Source organism: Styela clava, chromosome 5, assembly GCF_964204865.1.
Source record: "Styela clava chromosome 5, kaStyClav1.hap1.2, whole genome shotgun sequence".
Taxonomy (NCBI): Eukaryota; Metazoa; Chordata; class Ascidiacea; order Stolidobranchia; family Styelidae; genus Styela; species Styela clava.
In genome coordinates this window covers 9,652,429-9,668,486 of record NC_135254.1, presented here as the reverse complement: position 1 = coordinate 9,668,486, position 16,058 = coordinate 9,652,429, and the positions used below count along the sequence as shown (strand labels likewise).

General features: G+C 35.3%; 2 protein-coding genes across 2 annotated transcripts; one reads left to right on the top strand and one right to left on the bottom strand.

Moving 5' to 3' along the window:
- Nucleotides 1-682: 682 nt before the first annotated feature.
- On the top strand, nucleotides 683-9,003 carry LOC120344570 (cytosolic phospholipase A2-like). The gene is made up of 18 exons (XM_039413853.2): nucleotides 683-872; nucleotides 1,394-1,475; nucleotides 2,021-2,178; nucleotides 2,647-2,763; nucleotides 3,157-3,194; nucleotides 3,368-3,494; nucleotides 3,584-3,720; nucleotides 3,897-4,031; nucleotides 4,299-4,392; nucleotides 4,762-4,876; nucleotides 4,959-5,171; nucleotides 5,826-5,928; nucleotides 6,014-6,138; nucleotides 6,667-6,720; nucleotides 7,017-7,123; nucleotides 7,209-7,413; nucleotides 7,549-7,697; nucleotides 8,396-9,003. The coding sequence occupies exons 1-18, from the start codon at nucleotides 798-800 to the stop codon at nucleotides 8,462-8,464; spliced, it is 2,103 nt and encodes a 700-aa protein (XP_039269787.2). The 5' UTR covers nucleotides 683-797; the 3' UTR covers nucleotides 8,465-9,003.
- Nucleotides 9,004-9,953: 950 nt separating this feature from the next.
- Nucleotides 9,954-12,809, bottom strand: LOC120344917 (hyaluronidase-1-like). Its single transcript, XM_039414244.2, has one exon. It carries the CDS (start codon nucleotides 12,738-12,740, stop codon nucleotides 11,406-11,408), a length of 1,335 nt encoding a protein of 444 aa, XP_039270178.2. The 5' UTR covers nucleotides 12,741-12,809; the 3' UTR covers nucleotides 9,954-11,405.
- Between the last annotated feature and the right edge of the window lie 3,249 nt (nucleotides 12,810-16,058).

Genomic DNA, 16,058 nt, shown 5'->3' with positions numbered 1-16,058 from the left:
ATAAATTATCATACCGTCCATGCCTTGTAAATATTTTTACCCAAGCAAAATGTTTTTTTTTGAGGGGGGTTTTAAAATTAAAAAAAAGAATTAAATATGATGGGTATCACTGATTATACAGCAGATTGTCTCTATATTATAATAATTCATACTTAATTCGTGATAACGTTGTTGCTTTGTAAAACCCAAGTATTCGCAATGAAAAATGTTTTACTCAGTACGTGTTGACGTCACAATACAAAATAATCTGGGCAGCGAAACTGAGTCATAATAAGCACACGCTACGCATTTTTCTGAAGCAGAAAACTTAATATATATTCAGATTATGACTCTACTTGAAAAACCTGGTTATAATGCCTACTTCGGTATATAAGTAGCAAGAAGGGTCGGTGAGGGTCGGGACTTCGTTGATGTCAGTCGGAGTCGCTATATATACCTGGTGACTTGCAGTCGGAATGCTTCTTCGGTATATAAATAAGAGTTAGGATCGTTGGAAGTCGGGACTTCATTGATGTTAGTCGGACACGCGAATCGGCGTTCCCGAAGTATGTGCACCAAGATGGCGCACAACCTGAACCCTAACCTGGTACACATACTATGTTCTTCAGGATGTGCGCCATCTTGATGCATATACTTCTGGAGCTCCCGCGAATCTGCTATACCTGATGATTTACAGTCGAAATACGACTTACATATGCAAAAATATCCTCATCATAGGCTTTTTATTGTATATTATTAGGAAATATTTTTTACAATTTTATAAAATATTTTATAAATTACGATTCATCAAGAAAAAAATGAATGATGACAATTTAAAATGGGCACAATGGGATTCAAAGTGGAACGACAGTTTTGGTGAAAATGAGATACCTGTAAGTACTTTGGATTACTAGTTAAGTCTCTCCTTTAAAAAATTTCACAAATAAATATTCCCATCGGTATTTTCAGTATAATGAAATTAGGTAACATTAAAGGGTACTCCCGAAGTATGTGAACCAAGATGACGGATATTGGAACGTAGTATGTGTATCAGGTTACGGTTAGGCCTTAATTTTATTCCAATTTTCCTTTATTTAGTTCAATTATGAGTTCGGGGACTAGCGAAGTGACTCCCGTAGTATTTTTACCTGAAATTATGGCCTAACCCTAACCTGGTACACATACTAATTTCCGGTGTCCACCATCTTGGTTCACATACTTCGGGAGCACCAATTAAAGTGCTATTTTGCACAATTTAAAAATTTGTTCATAAGTAGTCCCACGCATCATCGCCTGAAGATATGTTATACGTCTAATATCAGGGACTTTCCACTATTTTGGAAATATGTCATATTTTGGACATCGTTATAATATATTTATTCGTGATACAAGTATTGAACATACTTTGTTTTAGATCGTACATAAATGGCCAATTGTGTTGAAAATAAATATCATCAGCGGGTCGGACATTAACAGAAACAGTATTTTAGACCATGGTAAGTGATTCTATTCCAATATTTATAATTATACTTATTTGTATTCGAATATAACATTTTCTCTGTAATTTGTTGGAGTGAGGTTTGTTCCATTACTTATACTAAATTTATTTGTTGTGTTTCATATATTTTTCTGTCACCATTTTTCAACTTGAAAAAAAAAGAAAAATTTATAGAATTACATTCCAATTAATTACTTCTAGTCTATCTTAAGAATTAAGTAAAGAGCTTTATTGAAACGTTTGTCTAATTCTAATAACATTCGGTATATTTTTATCTGCTATAAAGTAACTTATTTCATATATTTGCACAACTGGGGTATTTGACACGCAGGCATATTTAGGTCTCGAATCAATGTGAAAGAAAAGCTGTGTGAAACTGAAAATGACGATTTAACAAATTTCACCACTTTGTCAAGAGCGAATATTCCCATTGCGACAAATTTGCCCGATTTAACAATTTTCAATTGAAGTTTTAATAAATGTTTTTGATATAAAGCTTAATGACTGCTGGGATTTATAAATTTAGTTTTATTTTGCCTACAGTTGATCTCCCAAATCCGCAAATCGAAGTCGAATTTAAAACAGCAAAAGGAAAAAAGAAATTTCAAACAGATTCAATAATTGATACCGTATTTCCAGTTTGGAATGAAAAATTTAGATTCGTATTGCCAGATGAGCAAGAGCATGACGATGTGTTGAAGGTACGAGAAAGGATAATGTGTATATATATATACAACTGATATAGTTGGTAATTCTCTCTTAGTATTAGGTATCAAGAATGGGTAATCTTTTTTGCAAAGCCCCCGCCTCTAATGCAAAAATGTGAGATTTGAGAAAAATAAGACATTTTTTATTTAAAATAAAAGTTAATCGACAACCGATATGATTGTATTATCGAAATCGCGTCGTCCAAACAAGTCTTCATAAAACGTCTACAATGAAAACTTTGAGCACTTATTTGACGTTGTTGTACCACAATCATTCCCGTTACCAAATCAGTTTTTCAGAGTTTTCGTTCTCAGAAATTTCCAATAAATCATTATATATAGCAAAAAAGTTTTATTTATAAATTGTAAAAATCCTGTATTCGCGCAAAAAATGATAAAAAACCTAAAACGATGAAGATTTCCATTTGCAAGGCAATGTTAAATTCAAATTTTCTTTTTCAGTTTCGTCTGTTTGTTGAAGATTGGTACAACTCTCACGTGTGTATTGGCGAAGCTGAATTCAATCCGAGGACATTAAAAGTTGGACAAAACTTCGAAGATGAAATTTCTTTTGGCAAAGTATGTTGAAACTAGTGGTATATATGTAACAAAATGTCCGATTCAGCGCACATCAGTCATTTGCCATCGCTCTTCTGATTACCCTTCCTAATGTTGCAGTTTTAAATCTCGTGTGGAAAAACAGGAGGATTTTTGGAAACCTCGTCGTTGAAAGTTGGTGCTTCCTTTACCAACATCGTCGATAATTTGGAATGAATTTAATGCCAAACTGCTTTCACGTCCATCTAGACTAGTAACCTTATTGTAATCACGCGATCGACTCATCAATATTAAACATCTTGTAAATATTTTGTCACAAAAACTGTTAAACTATGGCTTGCTTGCCGGTTTAGTGAATATTTATTGTTGAATTTAATAATTGTTACTGATATAAATTTATTATTTATTTAACAGGCTGGCAAAATAAAAGTAAAGATTACAAAGAAACAAAAGTAAGTTATGTTAACTAATTATATATAAAAATTTCTCCAATCAGCTATAAACGGGTATATGTTGTTGCACTACATTTACTAAACCTGCCCTGTATTCAACATAATCAAGTCAACAAAGTCAGTTTATTAGCAATTTCAATGAACCAAGTTTTTATTCCTTATGTTATTCAAAGATCACATATCCGACTCTCTCTTGCCCTGAACGACAAGGAAATGGAATTTCGAAGAAAACGCGTCCCCAGGGTCATGGCGGCAATGCAACAGGCGCTAGGACATGGGAGCCCACAGAATATATTTGAGGTATGGCACATATCATGATGAGGTTCTTTGATAAGCGTAACATACTTATTCTGGATAATAATAAATCGATGAATGGCTTGTTTTTGCAGACTCCCATTATGTCAATTGTGGGGTCAGGGGGTGGAATTCGCGCAATGACGGCAATGTGTGGTGTCATGGATGGTTTGAATGAAATTGGATTACAGGACTGTATGACCTATGCATTTGGAACATCTGGCTCTGCTTGGTAATTTTTACTCTTTTAAAAGGCTAGTTGAATTTGAAACAGTACGGTATTCAGATTAATGACGTACGTTCAACGCTGCCATTCACAAAAAATTCCTTGACAACTGACTTTTGAAACATAAACTGTTGCTTGAAAACGAATACATATTTTAATTTCCTATAAATCACTGTCACCAGGTATTTTACTGGTCTTTATACGAGACAAGCATTTGAAGAGAATAAAATGGAAAGTTATCATTCGTGGCTGAGAGAATCATTTCAAACTTCTGGCTACTGGGAAATGATAAAACTACCCAACATGATAAAAGGCCTGTAAGTAAAACTTATTTAATCAAGAATTCAAGAGTGCTAGATTAATTGGTCGTATAAACTTTTTTCTCAGAACGGGTATCCTTCAATATATTTATATTTTTTGAACAATGTTGTTATTCAACGTGAGATTCTTTGCAATAAGATTTTAAATAATTTATCACGGACCTATTCAGTATGGATTCAGTTTCTAGATTTTGAAAATTTGTTTATAATGAACTACATCAAAAAGTAGTTAGCGAAAAGTATATTTTGATCTGTTTTTCTCAGAAATATGTACAAGAAAAAGACGAAAGTGGGCCAACCTTTTACGTTCGTTGATTATTATGGAATATGCGCCACAAACAAAGTCATAGGAAAAGAGGTTTGGGTTTATGATATTAATCCTCCATTCATAACGACTTGGGAAACACACTGATCTGAAACATTTTCCGTTAAACACCCCCCCCCCTCTCCCTTCCACGAACTCTTTTGTCCTTTCTTACTATGTATAAAAAGTAATTAAATATTTTATGGATACTTAGCTCAGTTGCAATTGCTATAAGTCGCACTACCGCTTTTGTACAGCTTGTACAGTTAATTAATTTGTTGCAATATATAGTATCTAATGCTAGTGAGCATCACCGTTGGTAAAAATGCCAAACACACTGGCACCAACAAGTTGTCATACCACCCGTTACAAAATTATTATGAAGTAGTATGGTAGATTATATACAATTCTATTATCTTACAGTATTCAAAATACAAACTCTCTGACATAAGAAATTACGTCGAAACAGCTGAGGTTCCGTATCCAATACTAAACACAAGTCAAGTGCAAGATTTTCTGGATGTCAAAACATATAGAGGTATGCATGAAACGATAAATATTTTTTCCATTCCTGCAGCCAACGAGAAAAACATGAAATTAATGTTGTTCAATAATTCCAGCGGACTGTACGTTTTCTGCTTACGAATGTGAGTTTCCACAATATGGAATGAATATTAATATGCAAAGATTGAACAGCGAATTCTATTCCGGTGTAATGGAAAGAAACTTGCCGGAGCCGGATTTATCTTTCATCATAGGAACATTAGGGAGCGCTTTCGGACTCCGCTTAAACCGGATTTTGGGACTTGAATCCTACGAAGATATGGACAACAGTGAGATTGCAATACTAATATATAGCTTTCATAGTCATTTATCAGTGTAATAGCTTATAGATTGGGGAATATCCACTGAGTAATATTAAGTTTACAGTGAGGTACTTGATGATTCCCTGATAATCCGAAAATAAACCGACCTGAACCAAGTTTTATGATGCCAATCACGTTATAACGTTCTGTATCGTATGACGCGTAATATAAAGTAGAATTAATACTTAACAGGGCTCACCAAATTTGGCATGTCTTATTTTTTTCAATCAGTAATAGACAAAAGAGGGAAATGACGCACATTGAACAAACGTGAATTACGTTATCAAGTTTCAATATAATCTTTAAAATTCCAAACACATCGCTGAATGTTGTACAGTATTCTCAGTCTTTGCTGTCATTTCATACCGGTAACGGATGTCCTGTCAATTATTATTCATAATGCCCTTTCAAAATAAAGCTAAGTCATGCAGTTTACATTCACCAAGCAAGAGGTTTCATATGATGTTGCCAAGATGGCCATACCAATCGCTCAAAACTTCCGAATTTGGCCTTGTTAACTTATACTTTCAACTATTTTGACAAGTTGAGTACGGCGCATGTTTATTATAATTGCATTAGGGTCTCAAACTCAAACAAAAAAGTAAAATCTTGTTTTCACAGTGCTGGAAAATTTTCTTGACGACGTATCAGAAACAATAGGAATCGATTCTTCAACATCATCGGAAGCAAAGTCCAAATGGGAAGAATTGAAAGCATGGTTGAGGTAAAACAATGAATTCAATTACCACACATTTTATATATCATTTGCACGCCGGATTAATTGACTGATTTATATATTTCTTTACCAGCTCTTTGCCCCAGTTTATTGGTCGAAACAGGATAATCGAAAGAACCGGGAAAATTTTAAACGTTGCAAGGGGATTTGAAAATATGAAACGATTTCGAATTAATCCGAAGGCTGGTGATTCAGGAGGTAAACATGCTTGTCTTTTTATAGGATAGTATTTACATATCTATCCCGGATGAAAGCCGATAAGACGGCTTACTCATATGGCGAACCACGGCCACTCGTCCGGTTATCACTCAATGTCGGGTGTCAGTTGTTTGTTTTCGGATGTATGGACTTGATGGTAGAGGAAGCCGTAACCGACCAGCGGTTAGGTGAACTACCTTGGGAGTCCAGCAATCCTCTCACACATAAATATCCCCGTATGGGATTCGAACCTGCGACGCAGATTTATCAGAGGTGCGGTGGCGGACGTATTCCTAACGCTTAGCACGATGCGCCACACCGCCGTCATACATTTCCATTTCAACGATAGCACTTCAATATCCAATATTACATTTGATTCAATTCCATTTATGTCGTTTGTATGTAGAATAGACCATTAGTTTACAGTTTACTATTTTTGAGTTACTCTCCATATTTAGAGAATGAATTCATATTTTTGAATACAACGAAATATTAAATGTAACCAAATTGTGATTGTCTTTTGCACAGAAATCGTTGACGGCTTTGAAGAAGACGAAGAGATTTTGGATCTTGTTGATGGCGGTTAGTTTAATTTTCTTCTTTCTACAAAACTAATAATAAACTATATAACTCAGGAATTGGTGCGTATCCATGTGTTTGTAAACTTACACTTTTTCGCATTTTTTTTATCAATAATTTTTCGGGTTGGCAATTAGGAGGTCACAAATAAAACAGTCTTAAAAAGCGAATCAATTCTCAATTCACGTGAAGTTGTTGAAAGAATAAAAAATTCTGGTCTGCATATAAAATTTTAAGAGATCGGCTGTCGGCATTCACTGTAGTTATGTCCGCGCATGCAATTGTTTCACTTTTCTCAGGAATTTTATGCAACGTCGCCATTGATGCAGCTTTGAGACCGCAACGCAGAAACGATATTCTATTCATCGCTGACCTTACTTCATATGACGCTGATGTCGGTTTCGGAGTGAGTAAAACTTGGACTTTGGAAATATAAAACTTAAGTATCGTGACAATAGATTATAAATATAATTTTTTTTTGTTCATTACAGACTTTAGAGGCTTCAATACGATTAGCGAAGAAGGGCGGATATAAATTTCCACCGATTGACTTGAAGAAAATTAAGAAACAAGATACGAAGGAATTCTACATTTTTGAAGATCCAAACGACCCAGAATGCCCACTTGTGTTTTGGTTCTTGATGTCAACTAGGAAATTTTGGAAAGTTCGCGATTACATTCCCAGAAACGCGGATGGTTAGTTCTTCTTATCTGCTTCAAGATTATTGTAGCCTATGCCCTTTTTCCATGGTTTGCTTGTCAAACGTCGTACATTTGAACCAGTATAATTTCAGACATAACTTCAACGTATTATATGATCGTATATTTTAGTTCTACAAAGCATTCCCGATGATAAAAGATTCACGGATTTTCATGTATATTCATCTGACACTTACAACACAATTGATCTAAAATATACAAATTTGGAATTTGATAGACTTCGAGAACTCATGACTTACAATGTTACAATGAATGGGGAGGTGAGTTGCTTATATTTGAATTAAATTTTAGAATAATTTAATGCCTATTTGATTCAGAGTAACGACGCTGTTAGTACGATTACCTTATTGCAATACTAGGGCTGTTCCCCGTCGATACTTCAAATATTGCATTAGTATATTTTGGAACAAGGTGTGCATTGTGCAACTTGCGGCCGGCGGGCCAAATGCGGCCCACGAGAAAAAATTGTGAGGCCCACGGAGAAACGACAATTTTGATTGGAGTGTGACCGCGAAACGAGTTTTTAATGTTTTTTAATCTGGTACGTGCGAGAAATTACAATCCCTTTGCCTTGTAAAGCCCATACCTGAGTCCAATTTATTATCTATGCATATGACGTTACATTGTCCTAAGAGCTAGCTTGTGCGAAGCGAACAATGCATGTTATATGATCAACAACCAAAATTTTTGTGCCTGCAACTAAAGCCAAGACTAAATGAAGGTGCGGCCCGCGGTTTTACCCAGTTATTTGTATCTAGCCTTCCTGTATTAAAGGTTGCACACCCCTGTTTTAGATAATATTCAATCGGCATGCGAAAATCAACACAACATTATTTTGGAAGAAATAAATCATTGAAAGCTATCCCAGTAATTTTTTTCAACCTCACTGCTCAGCTAGTTTATGCTTATGTTAACACAATAAATATGTATGATTTCTGTCTGTTTTTTTTTTCTCCAGAAAATCAAGCAGAAGATCCGAGAAAAAATTGCAATGAAGCGAAGGTTAAACGCGGCCGCGGTATCATAGGTTTCAATTTCGTAAAAATATTGCGTAACATTCTTCATTTCGGTTATTTGTAAATTCATTTCAAAAATTTGTATATTTTACGCGTTTCAAACAAGTGTCAAAATGTCATGACCAACGAGTTACTGTAGAATTTCTAATATATATCATTTTTTTTATAAAATTTCTGAATCCTCATGCACATATATACAATATCTCTTTATTTATCCGATAGAATGAAATAATATCATGACTAGTAGGCAAGATTTTCACATTGGAATAAAGCAATATTATTGACGATTACTTTTCGAGTTGTGACTGAAATGGGCCACACACTCAATACTAGAACAATATTTTTTCGAGATACTTTTCAGTGTGATTGATTGTTTCTTTGTAGGAAAACAAACAAATGAATATCTATCTCAAAAACTACCTCGATAGTTTAGCTTTGACAAGAATATTTATGAGTTTACTTCTTTTATAATGGGTTTTCTTTAAATTATTTTTGAATTTATATATATATATATATATATAGGTGACCGTACATTAGAACCAACGTACATTTGAACCCATGTGTATATCCGCGGGTTCAATTTATATGCGGGTGCTAAAACCCATGGGTTAGGTTTGGTATGGGTTCAAATATTCGTACAACAAAAAAATCCATAAGTGCAATAGTATGCAGGTGCAATTGTCATGGGTTCAAATGTACGTGAGTTCAAATGTAATGGAACCATATATATATAATTGAGAATAACTTAAAATGTTTGAAAGCTATAATAAAGTGAAACAAATACCCGGAAACCAAAGTTATGTTGCAAGCACCTGATATAAGGAAAGGCAAACGAAACCTCGCTGTGTGCCAAGTCACACATGTGTTCATTAGTAGATTTAAATATAAGGGAAGCCCCGATACGAAGAAATACTTTTCCCGAGGTGGAGAGAGTTGATAATTATTAATTACCATCACCGAAAGTTAGGGGATCCCCAAAACAGCGCTCTTACTCCATAGTGACACCTTGTGTCCCATCACTAATTAATTAATAACTCGCTAATTATACGGCATATTTCGCCCAAAATCAATACGCTTTTGGTCCGAGATATAATGAATGCACATGCAAAATCTGGAGCAGATTCAATCTCGCTTTCTTGAGATATCGCGTGCATCTAACAGATATACAAATACCTATCAACATACTCACCGATTAAAATCGATAAGTAACAATACAGGTATGAATTAGAATACACAGTGTTGCCCACAAATCTCGAGGCGCGAATCGAGGGTCAATTCAGAATGGAGTCCCAGCCCTTTTGAGTTGCATAAACACCAGCAAATAATCACTATGTAAATAGAAAAACCGGCTATTTCTCCACCCGACATTGGCAATAGTCCATGTGATATGCCGTGGTTTCACCCCCGGGAAATATAAACACCCTATGCTCTTGTCTCGACATTCACCTCGGCACATCATCGAATTAATGTTAGCGAATTTTAATGGCACATCATTTCGAATTAATGTTAGCGAATTTTAATTACAACCTTAATCGACGTGATGAATCGTATTCCAACAAATTGATTTCTGTTACTAAGACTAACACGAAATTTTCTTTCGGTTACAAGACAAATATCTCTGGAGATTAGTCAGAATCAATCAGAATCAATCTACAGATGATTCGATTCACTTGGATTTTTCAAAACGGGTGACGGCCAGCACTGATAAAAACCAATGGCGTTTGCATGGCCAATACATTGAATCCACATGTTACATGAATTGAAATTTTAGTGATTAAAAGCAACTAAACTGTTCTTTCAAACAAATTGACTAACAAGAAAGATAAAATTCATCAATCATCTCGACTGGATGGAGGATTGGAAATTGGAAAAATTGCAACAATCACTGATCAAGAAAATAAAAAACAAACCTAATCAATCATTGGATTGCAATGTTTATATTGATTATGATAATCTTTAAACTCGCATAAACACAGATCGAAAATAAAGCAAAGAGAAAATACCAATTTTTAAAGTTTGGAGAAAAAAAATGATGACAAAATTTCCATGACAATATAATTCCTATTAAAAAAACAATTCAATAGAAATGGGCTTGATTCTGTAATAGCTACAAAAGTCAATATAGTACTGGACGTTTAAAGATATAATGAATTCAAAATAATTTCATTCATGTGTAATATGGACAGTTCTGCTGCATTTTATAAAGAAAGCAATTGGCAAGTATTTATCAAGTTATTACAAGCTGGAATATCAATAACTTCACAACTTAAATCTTCATAATACACAAAACAAGATTTTGGAACATATTATGAAACAAATTCTTAACATTAGTTCAAGGAAAGTAAGATATTATAAAACAAAACAATAAAAAATAATCTGCATTGAGTTGAACAATTTCAATGAATTATGTGAAATGTTTTCGAATAAATTTAATTCTCAGGTCACTGGGCTTTTCAACAAGAAAATGTCAGTCTATTCAAAACCTTTATAGGAAGGATGGAGATTGGGTATAAGTCTAATTTTCACAATAAATCTCACGAAACAGGTAAAGATTTGTTCGGGACATAAACTTGCCAAAAACGCTGGGTGGGACCAAGACACCAAAAGATTAGGTACAAAAAGGGTAATAAATTTGTAAATTACATATGTAGAGATCATTTGTTTAAACTTTAGTTGTTAATCGACTAGACAAAGGAAATGGGAACAATGGAGAGTCTAGCATAAAATACGGGTCAATTTCTTGAGCGCTATTGTATGAAATTTATTGTCACCATGACTTACTTAGCAAGACTAACCATAAAATTTGCATGACAGGATTCTACAGAAAATCCAACTCTAACAAAAATAATCACTGAAAATTGCACGTTTTAGTATGCATAGTCTAAAATTGATACTGCAAAAAATGACAATGTTAACTAACAATATGCAATCCTAATCATATACGAATGGTTTTTAAAACTTTAAAGTCTGGCAGGATTTTCCAGTCCAGCCATTGTAGCACTGACAAATGGTTGAATACTTAGAAGACGCACTGCCAACTTGAAGCAAATCTATGACTTTACTACCAAACTCTTTAATTCTGACCATCTCATCAGTAGCTTCAGCAACTGTCAGATAGGATGGCATCATGCTGTTTGCATCAGGAAAATGAGACAATACACAACGCCCATGCCCACTACAGTAATCATAACTGCACAATGTAGCAGCATCCGATGTTGCTTTGACGTATGGTCCCAATGTTGTAGAAATATAATTGGACAAATTTTGACACCTTTCTACAGAATTGGCAACATTGTGATCTGCCCAAATAACCATCCCTGATGATCCAAGCAAAGATGCGACACCTATAGAATCTCTCAGATCAAATAAGCTGACAAACTCTGGTACTTTCCTGTAAGTCAATAAATGGTATGCAAAGACAGGAATACTGAAATCACTGGGCCTATCGGAATCAACTCTCATAGCTTCTAATATTCGATAAGCGACATAATATATAGCAGATGTGTGATTACTGAACCATTCACCTAAATACACAGATGGATATAGTGCATTGCTGTCGTCGAATACCCACTGAATCTGGTCATTACGCTTGAGAACTTGATCGGTACATTTGAAACTGTCTTTCGTTCCATTTTTATTATAGTTGGCGCAATCAGGGTATAAATAAAATCCCCACAGAGCTTTTGGCCTCAACAATTTTCCCAAAGCCAGAGTAAACTCCATTATCGATTTAGTTCCAGATTCATACTCCAGTTTGGCTTGTGCTAAGATTTTATCTCGAGTCCAATCTGGATGATCTTTCTGCACTTTTTCAACTGATTTATTCTGATATATCAAGCCTGCACCCCATCCCTCAAGGACCCAAAGTGGTCGCCACGCTTCCCAATCAATTACCGCCAATCCTTGGAAATCATGTTCAGGTATTGATGATATTATATCCTCTGCTGCTTTTTTCAAATGTGCATATAAGTCTGCAAGCTGTGGAAGACCTCCATTAACGGCATTCCCCTCAGAATCATAGTATGGAAATAATCCAAGTTGGTCTGCATAAAATATGGTCAATGTGGTACCTCTCCAACTTTTATCTGGATTATGAACAATGTCAAAATCACTCAAGTCGAGAGGAACACCGTATATTTCTTCGCATTGTTCACTAGCAACATTCCATGTGACGACAAATGGCTTGTTGGTCAATGGAGGACTCAAAATATTTTGCTTTATTGCAATCCTATTACAATGAATTAAAGAACAAGCAAATATGCTGAGTAAACCCAACACCGAATGCATGTTTACAGCTTGATCAAAGAGAATGTAGCCTATAGAAAACGACAATTAGCATTAAATGAAATACAAAATAGGCTAATTCACAAAGTGTGTTTTCAATTAACCTAATACTTTTGGGTGAGCGAACATGTGCCACTTCTGTTGACAACATCTTTCAATCTAAAATCTGTACGTTTTAAACCCTATCGTTTTGTTCGCTTTATTAATTCTGTAATTCTGTAATCAGTTTTATTGCTTTTGTTTTTATCAATTATTTTTTTTTTCTTTCAGCCTCTCGTCCGGTTACTGGTACCATTCCATGTCGGGTATGGGATTAGTTAGTCTTTTGTTTTCGGAAGCATGGACTTGATGGCTATGGAGTCAAAATAAATTTGTAGGTACTGACTGATGTTATTTGCATATTGTGTTTTTATCAAGTACCGGTACGGTACAGGTATGGTACCGGTACCGTAACTTATGCTGATGACTGGACAAAGACTGAAAGACAAAGGACTGGACAAAGACTATTCTCACACAGTCATACAAAAATCTAACTTCATTCAGATAATTCCGCTGCAGGCCCAAAGGTAAGACCCATTACAGCATGGCCTAACATTGTTTAGGGAGTGTCAACTAACACTGTAACAACATCAGAACATGGAGCCAAAAGTAAAATTTCAGGGTATTTCTGTATTACAGTATTAAGATTTACGGTACCGTACGGTATATACGTTAATAAAGGTATACGGTACATTTGGTGCCAATTTATGATCAACAAGCTGACAAGAGGTTTCCAATAAGCAACAAGAAATGACGCGGCCGTATCAAAAAAATCGCGTACAACATTTGTTTTAAAATACCATCAGTAAAAACGGCAAACTGATTTTCATCTTGCGGTTTGCTCATTAGATAACCCACTGAATAACGGCCTCAAATTATAATATTGGTTCCAATACTTATCTAAAAAGTTAACGTACCGTACCGGGTATACCAATAAATAGGTTTACCATATTTTCGTGACTTCAAAGCGTGACACCTCCAAACACAACGACCCCTTAGCTGTGATTTTGTAACCTTACATTCTCTGTTCAAATATACGGTTAAATTCGAAAAATAGAAAGAAATTGACGTTAACGATACAAATAATTCGAATTTAGATTTTTTATGTACAGCAAAGGAAAGAAAGAATAATTTAATAGTCAGCCCTTTTCAAGCATTAAGGATTTACTTATTCGCCCGCCCAAGCATGCTTTTTTGTAGATAACACCTTCTTCAAAAAGACGTTGTTCAATGTTATATTTACGTAAACTTCAGAACAGGACTAATTAGTATTGATTTTACATCTGATAAGTTACGGAAAACAACGAAACAAACAGAATAACGCATTCACCTCCAGTAAGTGGGCTAGCGATGCCCTGCACAGCAACGGAAACATGCTAATTGGTAATGTTCGTGCATTATGCTGGATGGCTGAACGCCAAAGTGGGACTTTTGGCTGACTTGTCGGGACGGCGGGACTGTCCCGCCCAAAGCGGGACGTATGGTAAGCCTACTAATAAATTATGTGATCGGTGTTTCAGTTGTTGTGAAAATTAAATATCCGGTTCTAGTGAATACCGAATGAGAAAAAAGTTATAATTGAACATGATATTATAAGTGTGATATATATGTGTGAAAATAAATTATAGCACTATATAAAGAAGGAGATTCGATTCGAACTATTACTGATAGATAATTCTATATATATATATTATATAAAAGGTATATATTGGCGTCATTTAATCAATTGGGATGCAATCAATTGGGATCAGCTTTAAATGTTAGTTTTGTCATTTGGATGGAAGAATTCCAATTTCTTCTAATTGTGAATAAATGGGAAGTGCGTTAGTCCACCATATGCTTACGTTGTAACATACTCTAAACCTGAAGCACGTGATAGTTATTTACATGAAGCCATGCAAACAGGCACGAATAGAAGCGTAAATATATACTACTACGAAAGAAGCATCTGAGCGTTTGTAAACAAAAAAGATAATAATTGGTGCGCACTGGTATTTACACACACGACTTTCTTCTACCCGCTGTCATTTGTTAGTCTACAATCTACATGTTAGCAAGGGATTGGACAGGATATACCGGTAAATATTACTTTTTTTTACAATGCTTCGAGGTTGCTTTATTTGTTTGTATTATCCCATGCTTGTGTACAAGGGTATACTTGGTCAGAGACACAGAATCGATTGATGTATTTTTAAGTTAAAAATTTTAACTTTCACGATTCTTAACTGATCGTGATCACCCCTGCAACCCCGCTTGCACCATATTTTTTTTGCCTGACTGCCGTTATGGCTGTTTGAGGTTTAGTTGCTCTCTATTTTATCTCATCAATCCATACCTTTCTGCTCGACGATAACGTCCGTTACTTGTGTCACGGATTTTATTATCCGTGTGTTTTAGTTTAATTTGTCTTTTTATATTTGCCTATATACCAGGAGCGTGCCAAACTTTTCTGCTGCCCGGGGTCGTCCAAATCGTGGCCCGCAGGCCACATGTGGCCCGCCGAAGGTTTCCGAGTAGCCCGCGCGGTATTATTCGAAGCCCGATGTCTTTCACAAATCTGAGCCACTATTGAATCCTCTAGAAAAAAATTATTCCTCGTCGTTCAAACGCGCGAGAAGCACCGCCCAGCAATTGAAAGCTTAACTCTCTTTTCAGGCGTTATTGCTAAAGAGAGATATTTGAATCTATTTTTATCGTCTGCCATGTATTTCAATCTGTTTTCCTGTCTTTTTTTTCTGTGCAGCTAGAAGAGACAGATTTCACGACCTCAATATTTGAAAGCACTTACTTCTACGAGCAAGTTTTTTCACAATTGAACCATTTCAAATCCCCTGTGAGATCACTGATTTCCGACAGTCATGAAAAATTCGCTTCGCATGACTACATCGTCCATCGCACCGAATATTGACAAACTTGTAGGATAAAAGCAGTGCCATACTTCACATTAAAATATTCATGTGTGGTTAAAACGTTCAACTTTATTGTATTCTAGTATTTTCATTGTTCTTATAATTTTGGTGTAAGGGTTTTGTTTGTTTTTTCGTTAACCTGTAGTCGGTGTAGTGAAAACTAGAACATAGCTACCATGACCATACCATGAAGTGGTCCGCGCAATCATTCGTAAACTACATGTCGCCCTTGGAAAGTTGGACAACCCTGGTTTATCGCGGGCTAAGTCGTCCCAAACAGATTCTTTTTTTTTAATTCAGTAACTTGATATATCCATGGCTACTCAAAAACTGTTCATTTCGTCTGTATTTTCCTATTAAATGCAATCATTTG

What these genes read in the sequence shown, in the direction of transcription:
- LOC120344570 (XM_039413853.2), top strand. Translation starts at nt 798, where the DNA reads ATGAATGATGACAATTTAAAATGGGCACAATGGGATTCAAAGTGGAAC. An exon ending in CTACGAAGATATGGACAACA is followed by an intron (nt 5,172 to 5,825) that starts GTGAGATTGCAA and finishes TTGTTTTCACAG; the next exon opens with TGCTGGAAAATTTTCTTGAC. An exon ending in GAATTGAAAGCATGGTTGAG is followed by an intron (nt 5,929 to 6,013) that starts GTAAAACAATGA and finishes TTTCTTTACCAG; the next exon opens with CTCTTTGCCCCAGTTTATTG.
- LOC120344917 (XM_039414244.2), bottom strand. Translation starts at nt 12,740, where the DNA reads ATGCATTCGGTGTTGGGTTTACTCAGCATATTTGCTTGTTCTTTAATT.